This window comes from Peromyscus leucopus, chromosome 3 (assembly GCF_004664715.2).
Source record: "Peromyscus leucopus breed LL Stock chromosome 3, UCI_PerLeu_2.1, whole genome shotgun sequence".
Lineage (NCBI taxonomy): Eukaryota > Metazoa > Chordata > Mammalia > Rodentia > Cricetidae > Peromyscus > Peromyscus leucopus.
This window is the reverse complement of record NC_051065.1, coordinates 27,847,193-27,863,237: the sequence shown is the minus strand read 5'-3', so window position 1 is coordinate 27,863,237 and position 16,045 is coordinate 27,847,193. Positions and strand designations below refer to the sequence as shown.

Sequence of the window (16,045 nt, the reverse complement as noted above, 5' to 3'; positions counted from 1 at the left end):
AAAATATAAAATAATATATGTGCACACATATATATAATACATAAAATGTGTATACATATATGTAATAAAATTTAGTGGAAAATACGTTCAACATTACCTGCTAAACTATAAAAACAATATCAGGAGTGCTTGCCTAACATGCTCAAGTCTTGGGTTTGATCCAAAGCACTGCAAAAATAAAGCAGAATAGAACAGAATAAAATTCATATCAAAGTACATGTTTTTATCACTGCCCAAAGTAAGTAAGTTACAGGTGGATGCTGGTGTGTACCTGCCATTAACAGCACGCGCCCTGATAAGACCGCGTTGGCTAAGCTGTATGAGTAGCATTACATCTGCAGGACAGGTAACCAACAGGTAAGGAAACACCCTCTGCCCAAAGCCAGAGGAAAAGCAGCTAACCAACAAGAACATACAAAATCTGTATGTTTAAAGATAAACATTACATAGATACCTTCTCTATTCTAGAATAGAATACCATTTAATAATGCATAACTTTATTGCATATCAATAGTTGTTGCATAGTTATAAAATAAAAACACATGACCTTAATGGGCATCTCATAAAAACTTCTTGAGACAGACAATATTTATTAACTTTTTGGAAGTCATATATACATATATATGTATATATACATACAAACACATTTAGACATTGATATATGTACATGCTGCTCTGAAAAAAAACAGTAAATACTGTTTATGCTTAGAACTCTGCTATGAATATAATACAGACAGATAAATCTTATATCACTTTTAATGCTTTACAGAGTGTATAATTATGCTTAAACAATCTCTTAGACTTAGGTTGTTGTCAAATTCTCAATGGCAAGCCATTCTAATATAATCTCCTATTCATGTATCTTTTTTATAGTCTCCTACACTTCCCTTGTTGAGGAAACTAAGGCAGCTAGGCTATAATATTTAAAAGCTTAATACAGAGCTGAGAGTGGTGGCACATTCCTTTAACCCCAGCTACAGGAGGCAGGCAAGAGAATCTCTATGAGTTCAAGGCCAGCCCAGTCTACAGAGTGAATTCCAGCACAGCCAGGACTACATAGGCAGACCCAGTGGCAGACAAAACAAACAACCCTCAATACAAAGCCTGGGTGGTGGTGGACATCCCAGCTCTCAGGAGGCGGAGACAGAATGATGGAGCCACAGACTAGTCTGGACTTTACAGTAAAAATCGGTCACTCACTTACAAACTCCTTTCCAGGAGAGACTAGCATACCCTTTCACTGGCTGAATGCATCCCAATCACTCTTACGTTCACAGACTCTCTCTCATTACATGTGTCGGCCCCTCCCTCCCTCTGCTTCCTGGATGCCATGAGCTGAACCTCTCTGCTCGCCTGTGCGCTTTTGCCACAATGTTACATAACGACACTGGCAGATGAATCTAATACAAATAATTATTAATGGAGCCCGCAGTGAGTAGCAGATAAAGGTTAAGTCTATGAATAGGAAAGAAAAAGAACCCCAACTTTTGGTGAGAAAGGCTTAAGTGGAAGGAAAAAAAGGAAAGTAACAGGTATTACAAAAGTATTCATCGTCTAAACTTAAGACTATAAAATGTATATTTGGTTATGTGTGACATAATCTGAAAAAAGCAGATTAGGCCTCCTTTGATAATCACAAAAGTGGTGAAGTAGGTTGAGCAGATACTAACTTCATTAACACACAAAAAAATTACAGAATAAGGGTTAATATTTGGCTATAGATGTAATTCAGTGGTAAAACACAAGGTACCAGGTTCAGTGTCCAGAACACACACACACACACACACACACACACACACACACACACACACACACACACTTACAATTTGCCCATGGTCATAAAATTACTTTAAGGCTAGACCAGTTCTAAATGAATTCATTCCTCTTGATTCATAGCCAAATACATGGCCAGTTAATTCCAGGGCTGTCCAAACTTTTGACATTGTGACATAATGTGGTTATCTACAAATGTGTTGGGCCACAAGTTGGCCTCCAGCTTTAATCCTAGAACTTGGGAGGCAGAGGCAGGCAGATCTCTGAATTTTTGAGACCAACCTCATCTACATAGCGAGTTCCAGGGCAGCCAGAACTACATACTGAGACCCTGTCTCAAAAATAAAACAAAACAAATAAACAACAAAAAACTACCAAAATTAAACAAACAAGTTGGACACACATAATTCTGCTCACTGTTCTTCAGTTTTTCTCAATAAGATGCTTTAATAAAATTTCTTACTATAAATAACTCTGGCCCCATTCACTTATTCTTGAATGAAAACCCTTCATCTGAAGCACTCTATGAGGTACATTTTCAAGATCTACTTTAAGCTGGATGTGGTGGCTCATGCCTGTAATTCCAGCACTTGGGAAGCTGACACTAGAGGATCTCTACTGAATTCCAGGCTGGCCTGGGCTATGGAGTCAGTCCCAGGGCTAGGATGGGCTACAGGGAGACATCACCTCAAAGAGAAACAACAAAAACAAGATCTAGCCGGGCGGTGGTGGCGTATGCCTTTAAACACAGCACTCGGGAGGCAGAGCCAGGCGGACCTTTGTGAGTTCGAGACCAGCCTGGGCTACCAAGTGAGTTCCAGGAAAGGCGCAAAGCGACACACAGAGAAGATCTGCTTTAACATAAACCACATTCTTTTATAGGCCTGACTACTGACAGGACAGGTAAGGAGATTTCTGTCTATGACCAAGTCCTTCTTCCTGTGGCTACTATAAGATTTGAGTTTCACTAACTTTTTTTTTTAATGACACTGTATGATAGATTGAAATACTACTAACTACATGAAATATTACTAAGATTTGAGTTTCACTAACTTTTTTTTAAAATGACACTACTTGATAGATTGAAATACAACTAACTAAAAACAAGAGTAGATTTTTTTTGCTCATTCATAGCTTGTAATTATCACTTATGTAACACATAATGGAGTCTAACAGCACAGGTCCAACACTTTCACTGTCCTGTCTCAAAAATATAACTCACCTTTCACAAGAGCATAAAATGGATTTCCACTTTTCATCACTTTCAAAAGAAAGTATCTTTCCCATATCCTGAAACTTCAAACAACCCAGTCTTTCCATCACTCCTTCCTTACTGGCATTTTTTTTTTTTTTTAACAAACAGTTTGCTCAACCTGTGACTTCAAACCCACGGTTTTAAACTAGTTCATAGCTATATTACCATTCAAATCGTACTTATCTACATGATCATTCAAACTGTCATAAGGAAATGAATGGTCTCTCCCACATCGAAACCACAGGCCTCCACTTCAGGTTTTAGCCGTTTTGAACTGTCTTGGGAATGGAGAAGTTGTGCAAGACTCATCAGAATGACAGGAATTTTTAGAGCTCTTACTGTGCCAGGCACTGTACTGTGCTCTCAGGAATATTCCATCCATCTCCCCCTTTTCACGTAGACTAAAACTGAGCCTCCAAATTATCCAACTCCTACAGTTTAGTGAAGCTGGAACCACCTCAATTCTGTAAGGAAATTCCATGACTTCCCACCATGAAGTTTTGTTCCGCAGTTCTCTTCCAGCTCCTGAGCCTCAAGCTCATTTCCTTATCCTCTGACCATCCCTACTTCTTTATCACACACACACACACACACACACACACACACACACACACACACACACCTGTATCTACTCCAAGGCATTCCACCCCTCACTCATGGCTTCAATTCTAGTCTGTATTCATGCTTCTCAAACATTTAAACCATTTTGCAAACATGGAAATTCCGTGTTCTTTCTGTAGTTTATATTACATTTTGAAAATTGAGTTGCCCCCCCCAAAAAATATTAAATGTTTGCTCAAACTGTATCGCCTCCTTCTCAAGATCAATCAGTACGATGTCTCTTAATGTATATCTCCCCTTCCGGGCTCTCGCTCCCAGTCTTTCCTGTGAATACAAATATCCCCAACTGTCTAATAAACAGTTTAATAAAGACAGTTCCATGATTGTTGCTCTGAACTCCATCCTTAACCTGTTCAAAACAAAATCATTTCCTTTAGCAAACCTAATCCATCTTGGTGTCCTGACTTTGCCTAGCAGTCTCACAATTCACTGTCTGTGCTTCAAGATACTTATTTGCACTGACTGGTCTGAGGTACTACATTAAAAATCAATACTAAGGGTGGTCTATTATGGCCAGGAGTTAAGAAATGCAAAACAGTACAAAACATAACGTTTGTAAGGGTGAGTAAGCAGAAGTATACTCAGAACAAGTTTTGATGAGGCATTCTCTCATCTATAAAGCAAAATTAAAACAAATCACAAACCCCTCAGTTTCGTCTTGATCATTATCCCATTTATCATTACCGTTTTACAGGTGAAAAACCCTGACACTTCATTTTCCACTCTTTTATTGTTGCAAAAGAAAAAAAAGAACCATCCACACACAGAGAGAGAAAGGACAGACCTGTACAGAACAAAAGTCCCCAAAGGGCAGCGGGAGCCGGGTCCGGCGGCTGACCCCCGCCCCGCCGCCACCCCGGCCACCTCTGCGGCCTGTCCAGGTCGGCGGGAGCCGGGAGAGCCGGGGCCCGCGCCCCACACGCGGCTAAGTGGCGTACCTGGTGGCGAGGCGCCTGCAAAAAGGCGGGGGTCGCAGCAAACGCAGCGGGTGATGCTGGCCACACGGCCTGCGAGGCTCACTGCAACCCCGGCCCGGGGCGCTCCACACTCCGGGGTACGCAGCGCGGCGCCCGAGCTGGACGGGGACGCCGGCCCGCCAGGGTCTGAAGCAAGGCAGGCCCGCGCGCCGGGGGCGGGGCGAGGGGCGGGGCCCGCGCCCGGGGCGGGGCCTGCGGCGCGCGCGGCCCAGCAGGTGGCGCTTGCGCGAGGCCGGCCCGGCGTAGGGAGGGCGGGGAGCGCGTCGCCTGGGCGTCGCGGCCGCGTGACGCGTTTTCAAATCTTTAACCGCCGCGGCTCACACGTCGGTGCTGCAGCCCCTTCCTGCTCGGAGGCTCGGCGCCGGAACCGGCGGTGGAAGTCGGCCCGCGGACGCGGCGGCCGGGCCTCGGAGCTCCGTGTGCGCGGCCGTCCCGTGCGGCGCCCGGTGCGGACCCAGCATGTAGGTGCCTGGTGGCTGCCATGAACCTGGAGACCATGCGGATCCACAGCAAAGCGCCTCTCCCCGGTACGGAGCCCCTCCCCCGCCGCCGTCCCTTTAATCCCTTCCTGCTCGGCCGCTTCCACGGTGGATTCCAGGGAGGCTTCCCGCGGGGGCCTCGGCCGTTTCTGCACTTGCGTGGGTTCTGGGCGCCCCGAAGGCGGTCGGTCTGCGGCAGGGCCCCTCGTGCCCTCCGGCCGCAGCTGCCGCCCCCCATTCCCGGGGCTGCAAGCTGCAGACAATGCGCGGGTCCCCGACGGACAGCCGGCCGCGCCGCCCCTCCGCGGCGCCCGCTCCGTTTGTGGCTGTTAGCTCCTTCCCTCGTACTTAAAGCAGTGTTTGTGTGTGTGTGTGTGTGTAACGCGCCGTGTTGATTTCAACCTCCTAGACACCTGAAGACAAAAACAGGTTCCTATTTCAGTTGCATTGTGTCGTATAAAAATAAAAATTCACAATGAAAAGTTTTCCTGAGAAGATACATGTGTGTCTTTTAACCAGGCCATAAAATGCAGGTTGCTTTTGAAAAGTTTATAGAAGTTGCTTAATTCTCATCTGCTTTTAAAATAGAAGGAAGGAGATAAATGGCGATGTCCTTAGTGGGCCTGAGTCCTTAATATGTAAACAGAGTGCATGAACTAGATCGTTTAGTTCTTTTTAGGACTAGACAAAACTATGAAACCACAATTTGAGCACTCAGTAAGTAACCCTTAAGGATTGGGTTGTTTATTCTAGATACTTTTTTTTTGCCGAGGTAAATAAAGTTTTAAAATTTGAAACACCTGTGTTGAGTTTTCACAGAACTCCTGACTTCAATAAGTAAATGCTCCCGTGAAGTTTACATCCTGAGAAAGTAAGTTTTTCAGAAAGGCTTTGTAGAGTTCCCTTCATACATGAACAGGAAAAAATAATGTCTACTTTTCTGCTGATTCAGCTCTGGTTCTCCACTATAGAATTAATTTATGGAAACCATACAGGGCAGTTTGCCTTCATCCTAAGTGGTAATATTCAGGAATACATTTAGATTCTAACTACTTAAGTTGGTGTGACTAATAATTTTCCTTTCTGTGGTAAGGTCGTTTAATGTTTTCTAAGCAGGTAAATTTTTGTCTGCATAAAGCAGACCTGATTACCTGATTCTTTTTTGTAATCACAGGTGGCATCCAGGACAAAAATGAAAAGAACAGACCGTCTTTGAAATCCCTGAAAACTGATAATAGACTAGAAAAATCGAAATATAAGCCTCTTTGTGGAAAAATATTTTACCTTGACTTGCCTTCTATCACCGTATGTGAAAAACTCCAAAAAGACATAAAGGATCTTGGCGGGGTAAGTGAAAACTGCACACTCACAGAGAGTAGAAAATTACTCTAGCACCTTATGATATGAAATCATTAAAGAATTTCATTTTGGCAAACTATAGCCATTTAGTCAATAGCAGCCTAAAAACTGAATTGTTTATTATTAATGAATTATTTGGGGACTGGAAGTGTAGCCCAGTGGTTGAGCACCTACTGGGCATGTGCAAGATTTTCTGTGCTCAAGTCCCAACACCAAAGGACAAAACACATTTTTTAGCCTTTTGTAACCTGACAAAATGTTTCTGTGATGAGTGGTTAAGAATAAAGGAAAGAGAGCCCTTTGTCCTAGTGAACTGCCTTCCAAATCAGCAGGAACTACTTGACTGATTACTGAGGGGCTGTTATGTGTTAAAATAGTTCTTTAGTGATATATCTATGATGTGACTTTTATAATGTACTCGTGTGTGTGTGTGTGTGTGTGTGTGTGTGTGTGTGTGTGAGTGTGTGAGAGAGAGAGAGAGACAGACAGACAGACAGACACACTACTTAGTCAACAGCAGCCCATTATTGAGGGAACAGTTTGGAGTAATAGTTAAACTGTCTTCCCTGTTATAAACATTACTTAGATGATTAGAAAACTTAGGCAAATTCTAAAAGATTTCTTAGTTGTAATGTTAATATTACCTAAATTCTAGCAAATGAGGGTATTAGTATTTTTACTGTTTCAAAGGTTTCTGCTGGACTGGAATTTTGAGTTTCTGAAAGTTCACATTTCTAGTCTGGAAATTCAAAAGAGTATTTCACAGATTCCTTAGAATTATTTGTTAATATGATATTCTACTTACCTGCCCTTGAAATTTTTCTATTTTTCTTGGGGGGGGGGGGGTTGGTAAATAGAATTTTTTTTTCTTTTTTTTCAATTACATTCATATACGAATTTTAATGTAATCAGTTACCCCTTATTACCCTTCCTTCTTGTTCCTCTCTTGCTCACTCTCCTTCATAGCTAGGCCCCTTCCAACTCCCCTGAACATCCTACTTTTCTGATACTCATTTTGTTGACTCATTATCACGTATTTATGGTGGCATTTATCATAATGGCCCATATGGCTGCACTTCTAGAGGTCATGGTTGATAGACCTGCCACCATTGACTGTGGCCTATCAAGGGTATGGTAATGTGCTTACTGCCCGAGATAGGTGTGAAGACCCCCGTTTCAGAATGAAGTGCTGTCTGCTGGTCTAATCCCAGAGAAACATGACATGCCGCCATTCTTTCTTTAGCTGTCAGTGGCCAATGGATGCTTGGTAGCTCTCTCGGGTGTGTCATTCACTCTGTTGACTTTAGGTTCAATTCACTGATGTTTGGATTTGTTTTTAGCAGTAGATGCTTCAGATAATGGTATATCTATAAATCCAGTGTGGGAAACCTGTGGAAAGGAAGCTTTGAGTAAATTAGCAATGTGACCACTGGGACAGGAATTATTTCCACTGCTCGTTTCTTTTTCTCCCATCTTCACGGCACTTTCTAAGGTATTTTCAAGAAACAACTTTTGAATTACTTCTGCCATAGATAGTAGTTAAGGAAGATTTTGATTTTCTTATATGTGTCAAATTTTACCATCAAATGGTTTCGAGTATCTCAGTGGACATATTAGAAGCGTAAGCTTTATACTTATGTGGCAGGGGAGTTACCATGATCACAAAGGTGATTCTCCCATGGTAGGGCTGATCCATGGCACTCTTACATAGCACTCATAGTACAGTACATCTGTCCCGACCCTGTGATTTCCTAAATGCAAAGAGCTCTGCTGCACAATTTGTTATTGGAGATTGCATCTGTACTCTCCCCCCAGCAAAAAAAGTACTGGGCCAGTGAGGTAGCTTTCAAGTAAGGGAGGGCGTTTGCTGCCAAGCCTGGCAACCTGATTGTGATCCTTGGGACCCACATGGTGAAAAGAGAAAGCCGACTTCCACACTTGACTAACGTTCTTATTGGGAAAAAAGTACTAGTTGTGGTCTTAACTTTCCTATATAACTCAATGATGTCAATTCACTTCCTAGGACCAAACACTAATTTTGTCAAGTAGTCATTTAAAAGGTTATGTTTTTCCCCAGTTCCTAGTTTTATATAACCTTTCTATCCTTTTTATTACTTTTTTTGCTTCAGATCATCCCAATAATGTCATTGTTTAATTGACTAATTCTGTATTATTTTCTAGTCTTAATGAAAGCATGTTAGTATCCTATTCATTTGCACAGGATACTCATGACAATTAAATTGCAGTCAGCTTTCACAAACTTTGTTTTATACTGTTAAGAGAAGTAGCTAAATCAAAACCACGTAAGGACATAGAGCCAGGCTTGCTGGCATATATGCTAATCTCAGGGTTTAGGGAAGGCTGGAGTATCATGAGTTCAAAAGCTCATGTGGCTTGGGCTATGTAGTAAGACCCTATTTAGAAAAACAGAAGGAAGGATAGGCCGGCCCATTTCTAAACAGTTTGGACTAGAGTAAAACAATTGGAGAAAGATAAATATAAGGGTGATGGTCACCGCTTTATTGGCAGCATGGAACTGGGAGAGCAGGATCTACAAATGAGGTGGACTAAAGTCTCGTGCAGTGGCCAACTTTATTCAGAGCACCAGGCAACTTACACTCTGAGGGTTAAGTGAAAGGGACCATTGTTTGCTCAGGACACCCCAAGATCAAGTTCTCAGCACACAGGAGATTTATTTCCCCCAGAGGGATAAAGGACAGGGAATAAAAGAGAAAACAGGAGATAGAGGACAAAGGAGAAGGGGTGGGCATGATAAAGGACTGCCTCTGGATAGAGAGGGGACAGACATGGCCCGTAGGAAAATAAAGGTACAAGGGGAAACCCTGTGTTGGGATGAGTGTTTTAATTTTAACTGGGCATGTTAATTAGGAGAGCCAAAGGGGGCTTCTGATTGCTGGACTTTAATACTTTGACAGCTGGACCTTGGTAGTCAGCCTCAGGAGAGGAGGAAGTGGCCAAATAAGGGAATAGATCTTGGTGGCTGGCTTTAGGGATGTAATCTAATGGTTTTTAGCAAGGCCAGGGAATGGGGGAGAAGGGCGGGGCCTGCCAGAGCCATGTTTGCCATTCTTCGGCTGGCTAGAGTTCCTTCATTAAGAAAATCACATTCAGCCAGGCGGTGGTGGCACACGCCTTTAATCCCAGCACTCAGGAGGCAGAGGCAGGCGGATCTCTGAGTTCAAGGCTAGCCTGGTCTACAAAGTGAGTTCCAGGAAAGGCCCAAAGCTACACAGAAAAATCCTGTCTTGAAAAACCAAATTAAAAAAAAAAAAATCACATCCATAAGGATAAGCCACATGTGGAAAAAACATGTTTTTTCAGAGAGGCACATGACTAACAGCTGAAGTAACTCTCTCCTGTCCGGTACACCTGGAGGGGCATGAAAACACATTCCAAGAACAATTCTGTGTTTTGAAGAAACTGAGGTCACAAGACTTTTTTTTTTTTTTTTTTTTTTTTTTTTGGAGTTTTCTCACTAGCACTCAGAATTCTCATGTGACTCCATTCCTGGGCTATGTTCCAACAGGGCCAGACCTTACTATGTTGTGCTCCTGAGGACAGAGTTAAGTATAATTTTGTGTTTAGCCATTAAGACAGGGGCCAACAATTTCCAGTAAATTGAAAACCATGGTAAAACTATAATTTGTAGATGAATTGCTAAACGGTCTTATTAAATAAAAAACTCTGAGCCAGATATAGGGGTGAAAACCTGAGAGATCAGGAAAATAGGGAAAGCCACAGCTAATCTTACCTCACCATCTCCACAGCTTCCAAATGTGAGCTACTTCCTGTCTTCCCACACCTGTATGCCTTTCTGTTCTGTTCTCTCCTTCACTCTCTCAGCCCAGCTACATCACTTCCTCTTCCTGTCCAGCTCTGTCACTTCCTGTCTATCTGTACAGCCCTCCAGACCTCTGGTTGGTACTGGGATTAAAGGCATGTGTCACCATGCCTAGTTCTGTTCTCCAGTGTGACCTTGAACTCACAGAGATCCAGACAGATTCCTGCCTGCCAAATGATAGGATTAAAAGCAGGTACTACCATTGCCTGACGTCTGTTTAATATAATGGCTGGCTTTTTCCTCTGATCTCCAGACAAGCTTTATTTATTAGAGCATAAATAAAATATCACCACAATAATTGAGCGGTTATCTGAGTGTGGTTTGCAGGGCATGGTATTGTGTTTTGTTAGGCTCAAAAATAAATACTGTGCCTGTCTTTCCTGAAGCTCTAATCTAGATAGAGATGGCATGGTTTTGTGTGAAAAATCTTTTCCTAGGGAGATACAACACACATCTATTCACCCCAGGTAGGGATCCCATGACAGATCAAAATATGGATACCACCAAAGTATAACTTGGTGAATTAATGAATTTTATTGGGATTACTTATAGGAGCAGAAATGATTCAAAGATAGCTGCATCACCAAGCCCCACCCCAGTGTGAGTGACAGCTCACAAAAGCTGGGAAACCTGGAGCACACTGCCCAGCCTGCAGGCAGCTCAGGAGGTTGGAGTGTCCTTTCCAAGTAACTGGTCTAAACCTCTTCCAGGAAGCTTAGCTGGTTTCTGCTTCTTCCAGGCAGCTGGTCTGGTCTCAGAGTCTTTGCAGCTTTCTACTTTGAGAGTCTTTACACTTCACTTCCTTTCATCCGAGAGGAACACTCAGCTTTCATCCGAGAGGAACACTCAGCTTTTATTGTTTGCTCTATCAGGGAGGGGCCTAGTGAATCTGGTCAGTTTCTGAGACTTCCTGAAGCTATTTTGAGTTGTTTACCTTCCTGCTTAAGGAGCTTCCTGTAGGATGAACTGTTTCAATCCTCTAGGAAACTTACACAACACATGGGTACAGTTGATTATAATATAACATAAAAGGAAAGGGGAGATTACTTCCAGCTGAAGAATTTTAGAGGACATTGTGTGGGCACAATAACTAAGTCATTATAGAACAGCACTGTGAATTCTTTAATAGAATATGTAGAAATTGCTTTTAGGACACAGATGAAAATGCCTACTTGCCAATATGAATCAGCACAGTTAAAGTTTGGGTTGGGTCTTAAAGGTCTGTTAGGGATGTACTTAATACACTGTGCATAACTTTTGAAAGAACTTAGTTACGATGTGTGCCTGTATAGGTGTGTCTGTGTACCTGATGGTGCTACAACATACCTTGAGATTGAAATTTAGATATGGAAGTGGCAATAATCAGTTACGTTAGAACCAAATTATAAAGGACATTTCCTACATTATGAAGGATAGAGGAGTAGGTTTGGGCTTTTGAGGGGGTGAGGGTGGATATGGCTTTGTGTTAGGACAGATCATCCTTTATACCACAGGCTGGCCTAGAACCTTATAATCTTCCGTCTTCATTTCCCCAGTGTTGAAATAACAAAGACCTGAGCTGTTGCTACACCCAGCAGAGGTGGTTTTCTGGTTTGGTTTCCTTTTGGTTTTGTGGTAATGTTATTTTTGAGTTTTAAGACCGAGTTTCTCTGTGTATTGTACTGTGCCCAGAACTACCACAGAAGGTGTTTATTATTATTGATTTTAAGGTGTGTGTACACAAAACATCATGGGTGCCCAAGGAAGCCAGGAGAGGGCATCAGACCCCCTAGAACTGGAGTTATGGATGGTTGTGAGCTGCCATGTACATGCAGTGCGCTGAATCCAGAGTCTTCTGTGTAGTAAGGGCTTAATCAGCTGAGCCATCTCAGCTCTTACATTAAGGAGTTTTAACTCGGTTTATAAGAAATGTAAAACTGGGAAAATTTTATGGTATTATAGTAGTGTAACATGCAGGCCAATGAGTGAAAGCTTATAAATAAACTATTTTATATATAGTTAGTTGTTTTTGTTTCTTAAATGACAAGTCATTTTCAGGAGAGCTGGTTATCTACATGCAAAAGGATGAGTTTGGACATTTACCTTACATCATATGCAAAAAAATTAACTCAAAATGGATCCAAGATATAACTGTAAGAGGCTAAATAATTAGAAAATGTTAGAAGAAATATTTATAATATTGAGTTTTTGCAGTGATTTCAGTAATACCAAAATTATATCTACTCATCGGCAGCAATTTTAAAAGACTCTTAAGTTAACTTAGTTAAAATGAACAACTCATCCCTCTCCTTGGACATTAACAAAAAACCCACCAAATGGTAGAGAATATTTTGTGAATCATTCATGTTCGTTCAGTTGATAAGAGTGCTTGCTAGACCTACATGGAGCTCTGGGGTCAGTCCTCCATTGCATAAAATGCAAACAGTGGCACAGACGTGTGGCAGTGGCATCAGAACATTCAGGAGGTAAGGGCAAGAGAATCAAGACATTCAGGGTCATCCATAGGTCAGGGTCATCGTAGACTCTGAGTCCTGTTTCAAAGCAAAATGGTATATCATATATATATCTAATAAGTGATTTATGTACAGAATACATGGAGACCTGCATTTCAACAACAGAAGGATAATTCAGTGGGTGAAGCAGGCTGTAGAGATGAGATGGCTCAGCAGTTAAAAGCACTTGTTCTTACAGAGGACCTGGATTCAGTTTCCAGGACCCACATGGTGGTTCACTATCATCTGTGTATAGTTCTAGGTGACCTGACACCCTCCTGGCCTCAGCAGGCACTAAGCACACACAGATATACATATATGTATGTGCATATATGTATATATGCATGCAAACCCTCATACACATAAAAATAAATAATAGGTGAAGGGCCTGAATAGACATTCAAAAAAGATGTACCAGTAGCCCACAGCATTCTAATCATCTAAACCTTAGTAATGACATTAGCTACTGGCAAAAAAAAAAAAAAAGAAAGATAAAACAGAAAATAAGTGTTAACTTTCACAGTCTTTTACTTGTCCACTGGTGGTGGGAATGTAAAATGAGGCAACAGCTTTGCAGACCGTATGGGTGGTCTCAGGAAAAAAAGGTTTCTTAGTGTATATATATCTGAAAGAATTGAAAGCAGGGTATCAAAGAGATGTGGACATCTGTAGGCTGAGCAGCAGTCTGGTGAACAGCATTCCTCCACGGTCTCTGCTTCAGTTCCTTCAGGCTCCTGCCCTGACTTCCCCTAGATCAGTGGTTCTCACCTGGTGGGTCAAGACCCCTAACCCATTGGAAAACACAGATTTACATTGCAGTTCATAACAGTAGCAAAATTACAATTATAAAGTAGCAATGAAATAATTGTATGGTTGGGGGTCACCACAACATGAGGAACTGTATTATTAATGGGTTGCAGCATTAGGAAGATTGAGAAGCACTGCTCTAGATGATGGACTGTTACCTGGAAGTATCAACTGAGATAAACCCTTTCCTCTCCAAGTTGTTTCTGGCTGGTGTTTTAGCACAGTAACAGAAAGCTAATTAGGAAAGGAGTACTACTCCATGAGCTGATGTTCTGGACTGAATGAAATTGAGAATACTAGCGGAGCGCCAGCATTCATCTTTCTCTGCTTCATGACTTACCGTGATCAGCCACTTCATGCTCTCACTGTCACACCTTCTCTGCTGTGTTGGGTTGATTATATTCCCTCAGATCCTGAGCCAGAACGAACCTTTTGTTCCTTAAGTTGCTTTTGTGAGGTATTTATTAGAGCCAATGAGAAAGGTAACAATACAATGACTGACTGATCATCCGGTTTTAGTTCTCTTTCTTTTGTATAGCCAGAGCAGTAGCTGGGGCTTGATCCTGCCTTTATGGTCTAACTTTCAGAGTCTATCTCCAAAGACCATAGAACAGTGGTTCTCAACCTTCCTAATGCTGTGACCCTTTAATACAGTTCCGCATGTTGTGGTGATGACCCCAACCTTACAATTGTTTCAATACTACTTCATAACTGTAATTTTGCTGCTGTTAGGAATTGTGGTGTAAATATCTGATATGTGATCCCCCCCCAAGGGTCATGACCCACGGGCTGAGAGCCACTGCTGCAGAGTGCTTTCACCATTTTATTTATTTATTTATTTATTTATTTATTTATTTATTTATTTTTATTTCAAGTGTTTGAGTGTTTCTCCTGCATATGTCTGTGCACCACATGCATGCAGGCCTGAAGAGGTCAGAAGAGGGCATCCGATCCCCTGGCACTGAAGTTACAGGTGGTTGTGAGCCACCGTGTGGGTGCTGGGAACTGAACCGGGGTACTCTGGAAGAGCAGCCAGTACTCTTACCTGCTGAGCTGTCTCTCGAGCGTGTTTTCGCCTTAATACCTCACAACTGGAATTAAATTTCTACAATATAAGTGGGAACATTCAAACTATAGCAGTGAAGTTCCAGAATAGTCAGGTTCATTGAGACAAAGTAAAGTAGAGGTTATCAGCATGAGGACATGGAGGATTAAAGGATTTAAATTTGGAATGAAAATGTTCTAGAAATGGATAGTAGTGGTGGTTGTATAGCATTGTAAAGGTGGGGGTTGCCTCTGAACTGTTACGCTTAAAATAGTTGAACAAAGCTGGGTGGTGCTGGCACATACCTTTAGTCCCAGCGCTCAGGAGGCAGAGGTGGGGCATTTCTGTGAGTTCGAGGCCAGCCTGTTCTACAGAGCGAGTTCCAGGACAGCCAAGGTTACACAGAGAAACCCTGTCCCAAAAAAAAAGTTAAACTAGTGTACATACATACATACACCGTGTGTGTGTGTGTGTGTGTGTGTGTGTGTGTGTGTGTGTGCGCGTGTGCGCGCTCGTGCACTGAAAAAGGGTTACTAGAGACTTGATGCAGTTTAAGACAGTATTTTATATATAAATTATTATTTACATTCTTTCTTGTCTTTATACAAGACTCATATTTTCTGGAATAAATGTGAATACTTTATTAGCTGGTCAGTGAAAATGAGTGTTGCCTGGGGGAAAAAGAAAACAGTTTGCATTTCACTAAGGTTGCTCCTGTCAACAGCCAATTTTGAGTTAATGTAGCTTAAATTAACTTAGCTATCACAAGCTTTGCTTCATTTTGGTTTTAGCATCTTAAACAATTTTTATTCTGTGTGTGTGTATGCACGTGTAAGTGTGCGCGCATGAGGAGAACTTGCAGGAATTGTTTTTCTCCTTCTGCCCTGTGAGTCCAGGTGATCAAACTCAGATCGGCACCAACCTATTGAGGCATCTTGCTGACAGACCTTTCTATTCATAGTGTGACTGTAGGAATTAGACAGAGCTTTTACTAATTCCCTAGTCTTCCGTGTAAGCTCTGTTTATATGGTGTGCGTTTTAATAACATTCACTTTCATGTGTGTGTCCCCATAAAGCATGTTAGGGCATTTTCTTCTAACAATTTTAGCCTTGTTGAGTAAAAGTTTCCTCTTCTAAGTTTAAGTCTTAGAAAATGTTATAAACTTAATGGTTTAGAACTGTGATGTACCAGATAGTAGCTAATTCATTAAGAGTAAGTAAAATTTAAAATTCAGTGACCTGGCTATAATAACTACATTTTGGGCGCTTAGTCACCGCATGTAGCAGGTTTGTGCAATGTTGTTACGTGGTGCAGGCAAGGAACAGTTCATCTCTGTAGGAAACTTTGTTGGTATGAATGACTCCAGCAAGTCAC

General features: G+C 41.9%; 2 protein-coding genes and 1 pseudogene across 3 annotated transcripts in view; 2 read left to right on the top strand and 1 right to left on the bottom strand.

Annotated features, from left to right (window-relative positions):
- Positions 1-4,774, bottom strand: part of Slc25a40 (solute carrier family 25 member 40) — a 28,632-nt gene extending 23,858 nt beyond the window's left edge. Inside the window, exons 1-2 of the mRNA XM_028862247.2 lie at positions 4,588-4,774; positions 98-168 (exon numbers count right to left, since the gene is read on the bottom strand). The gene's annotated coding sequence lies outside the window, so the exon portion shown is untranslated. The remainder of the gene's footprint in view (positions 1-97; positions 169-4,587) is intronic.
- Positions 4,775-4,932: 158 nt separating this feature from the next.
- Dbf4 (DBF4 zinc finger) overlaps positions 4,933-16,045 on the top strand; it is a 30,532-nt gene continuing 19,419 nt past the window's right edge. For both annotated transcript variants that reach the window (XM_028862263.2, XM_028862256.2), the window contains exons 1-2: positions 4,933-5,153; positions 6,280-6,452. In XM_028862263.2, coding sequence (XP_028718096.1) covers positions 5,108-5,153; positions 6,280-6,452 — 219 coding nt within the window. In that variant the 5' untranslated portion in view covers positions 4,933-5,107. The remainder of the gene's footprint in view (positions 5,154-6,279; positions 6,453-16,045) is intronic.
- LOC114688403 lies at positions 8,095-8,275 on the top strand (annotated as a pseudogene).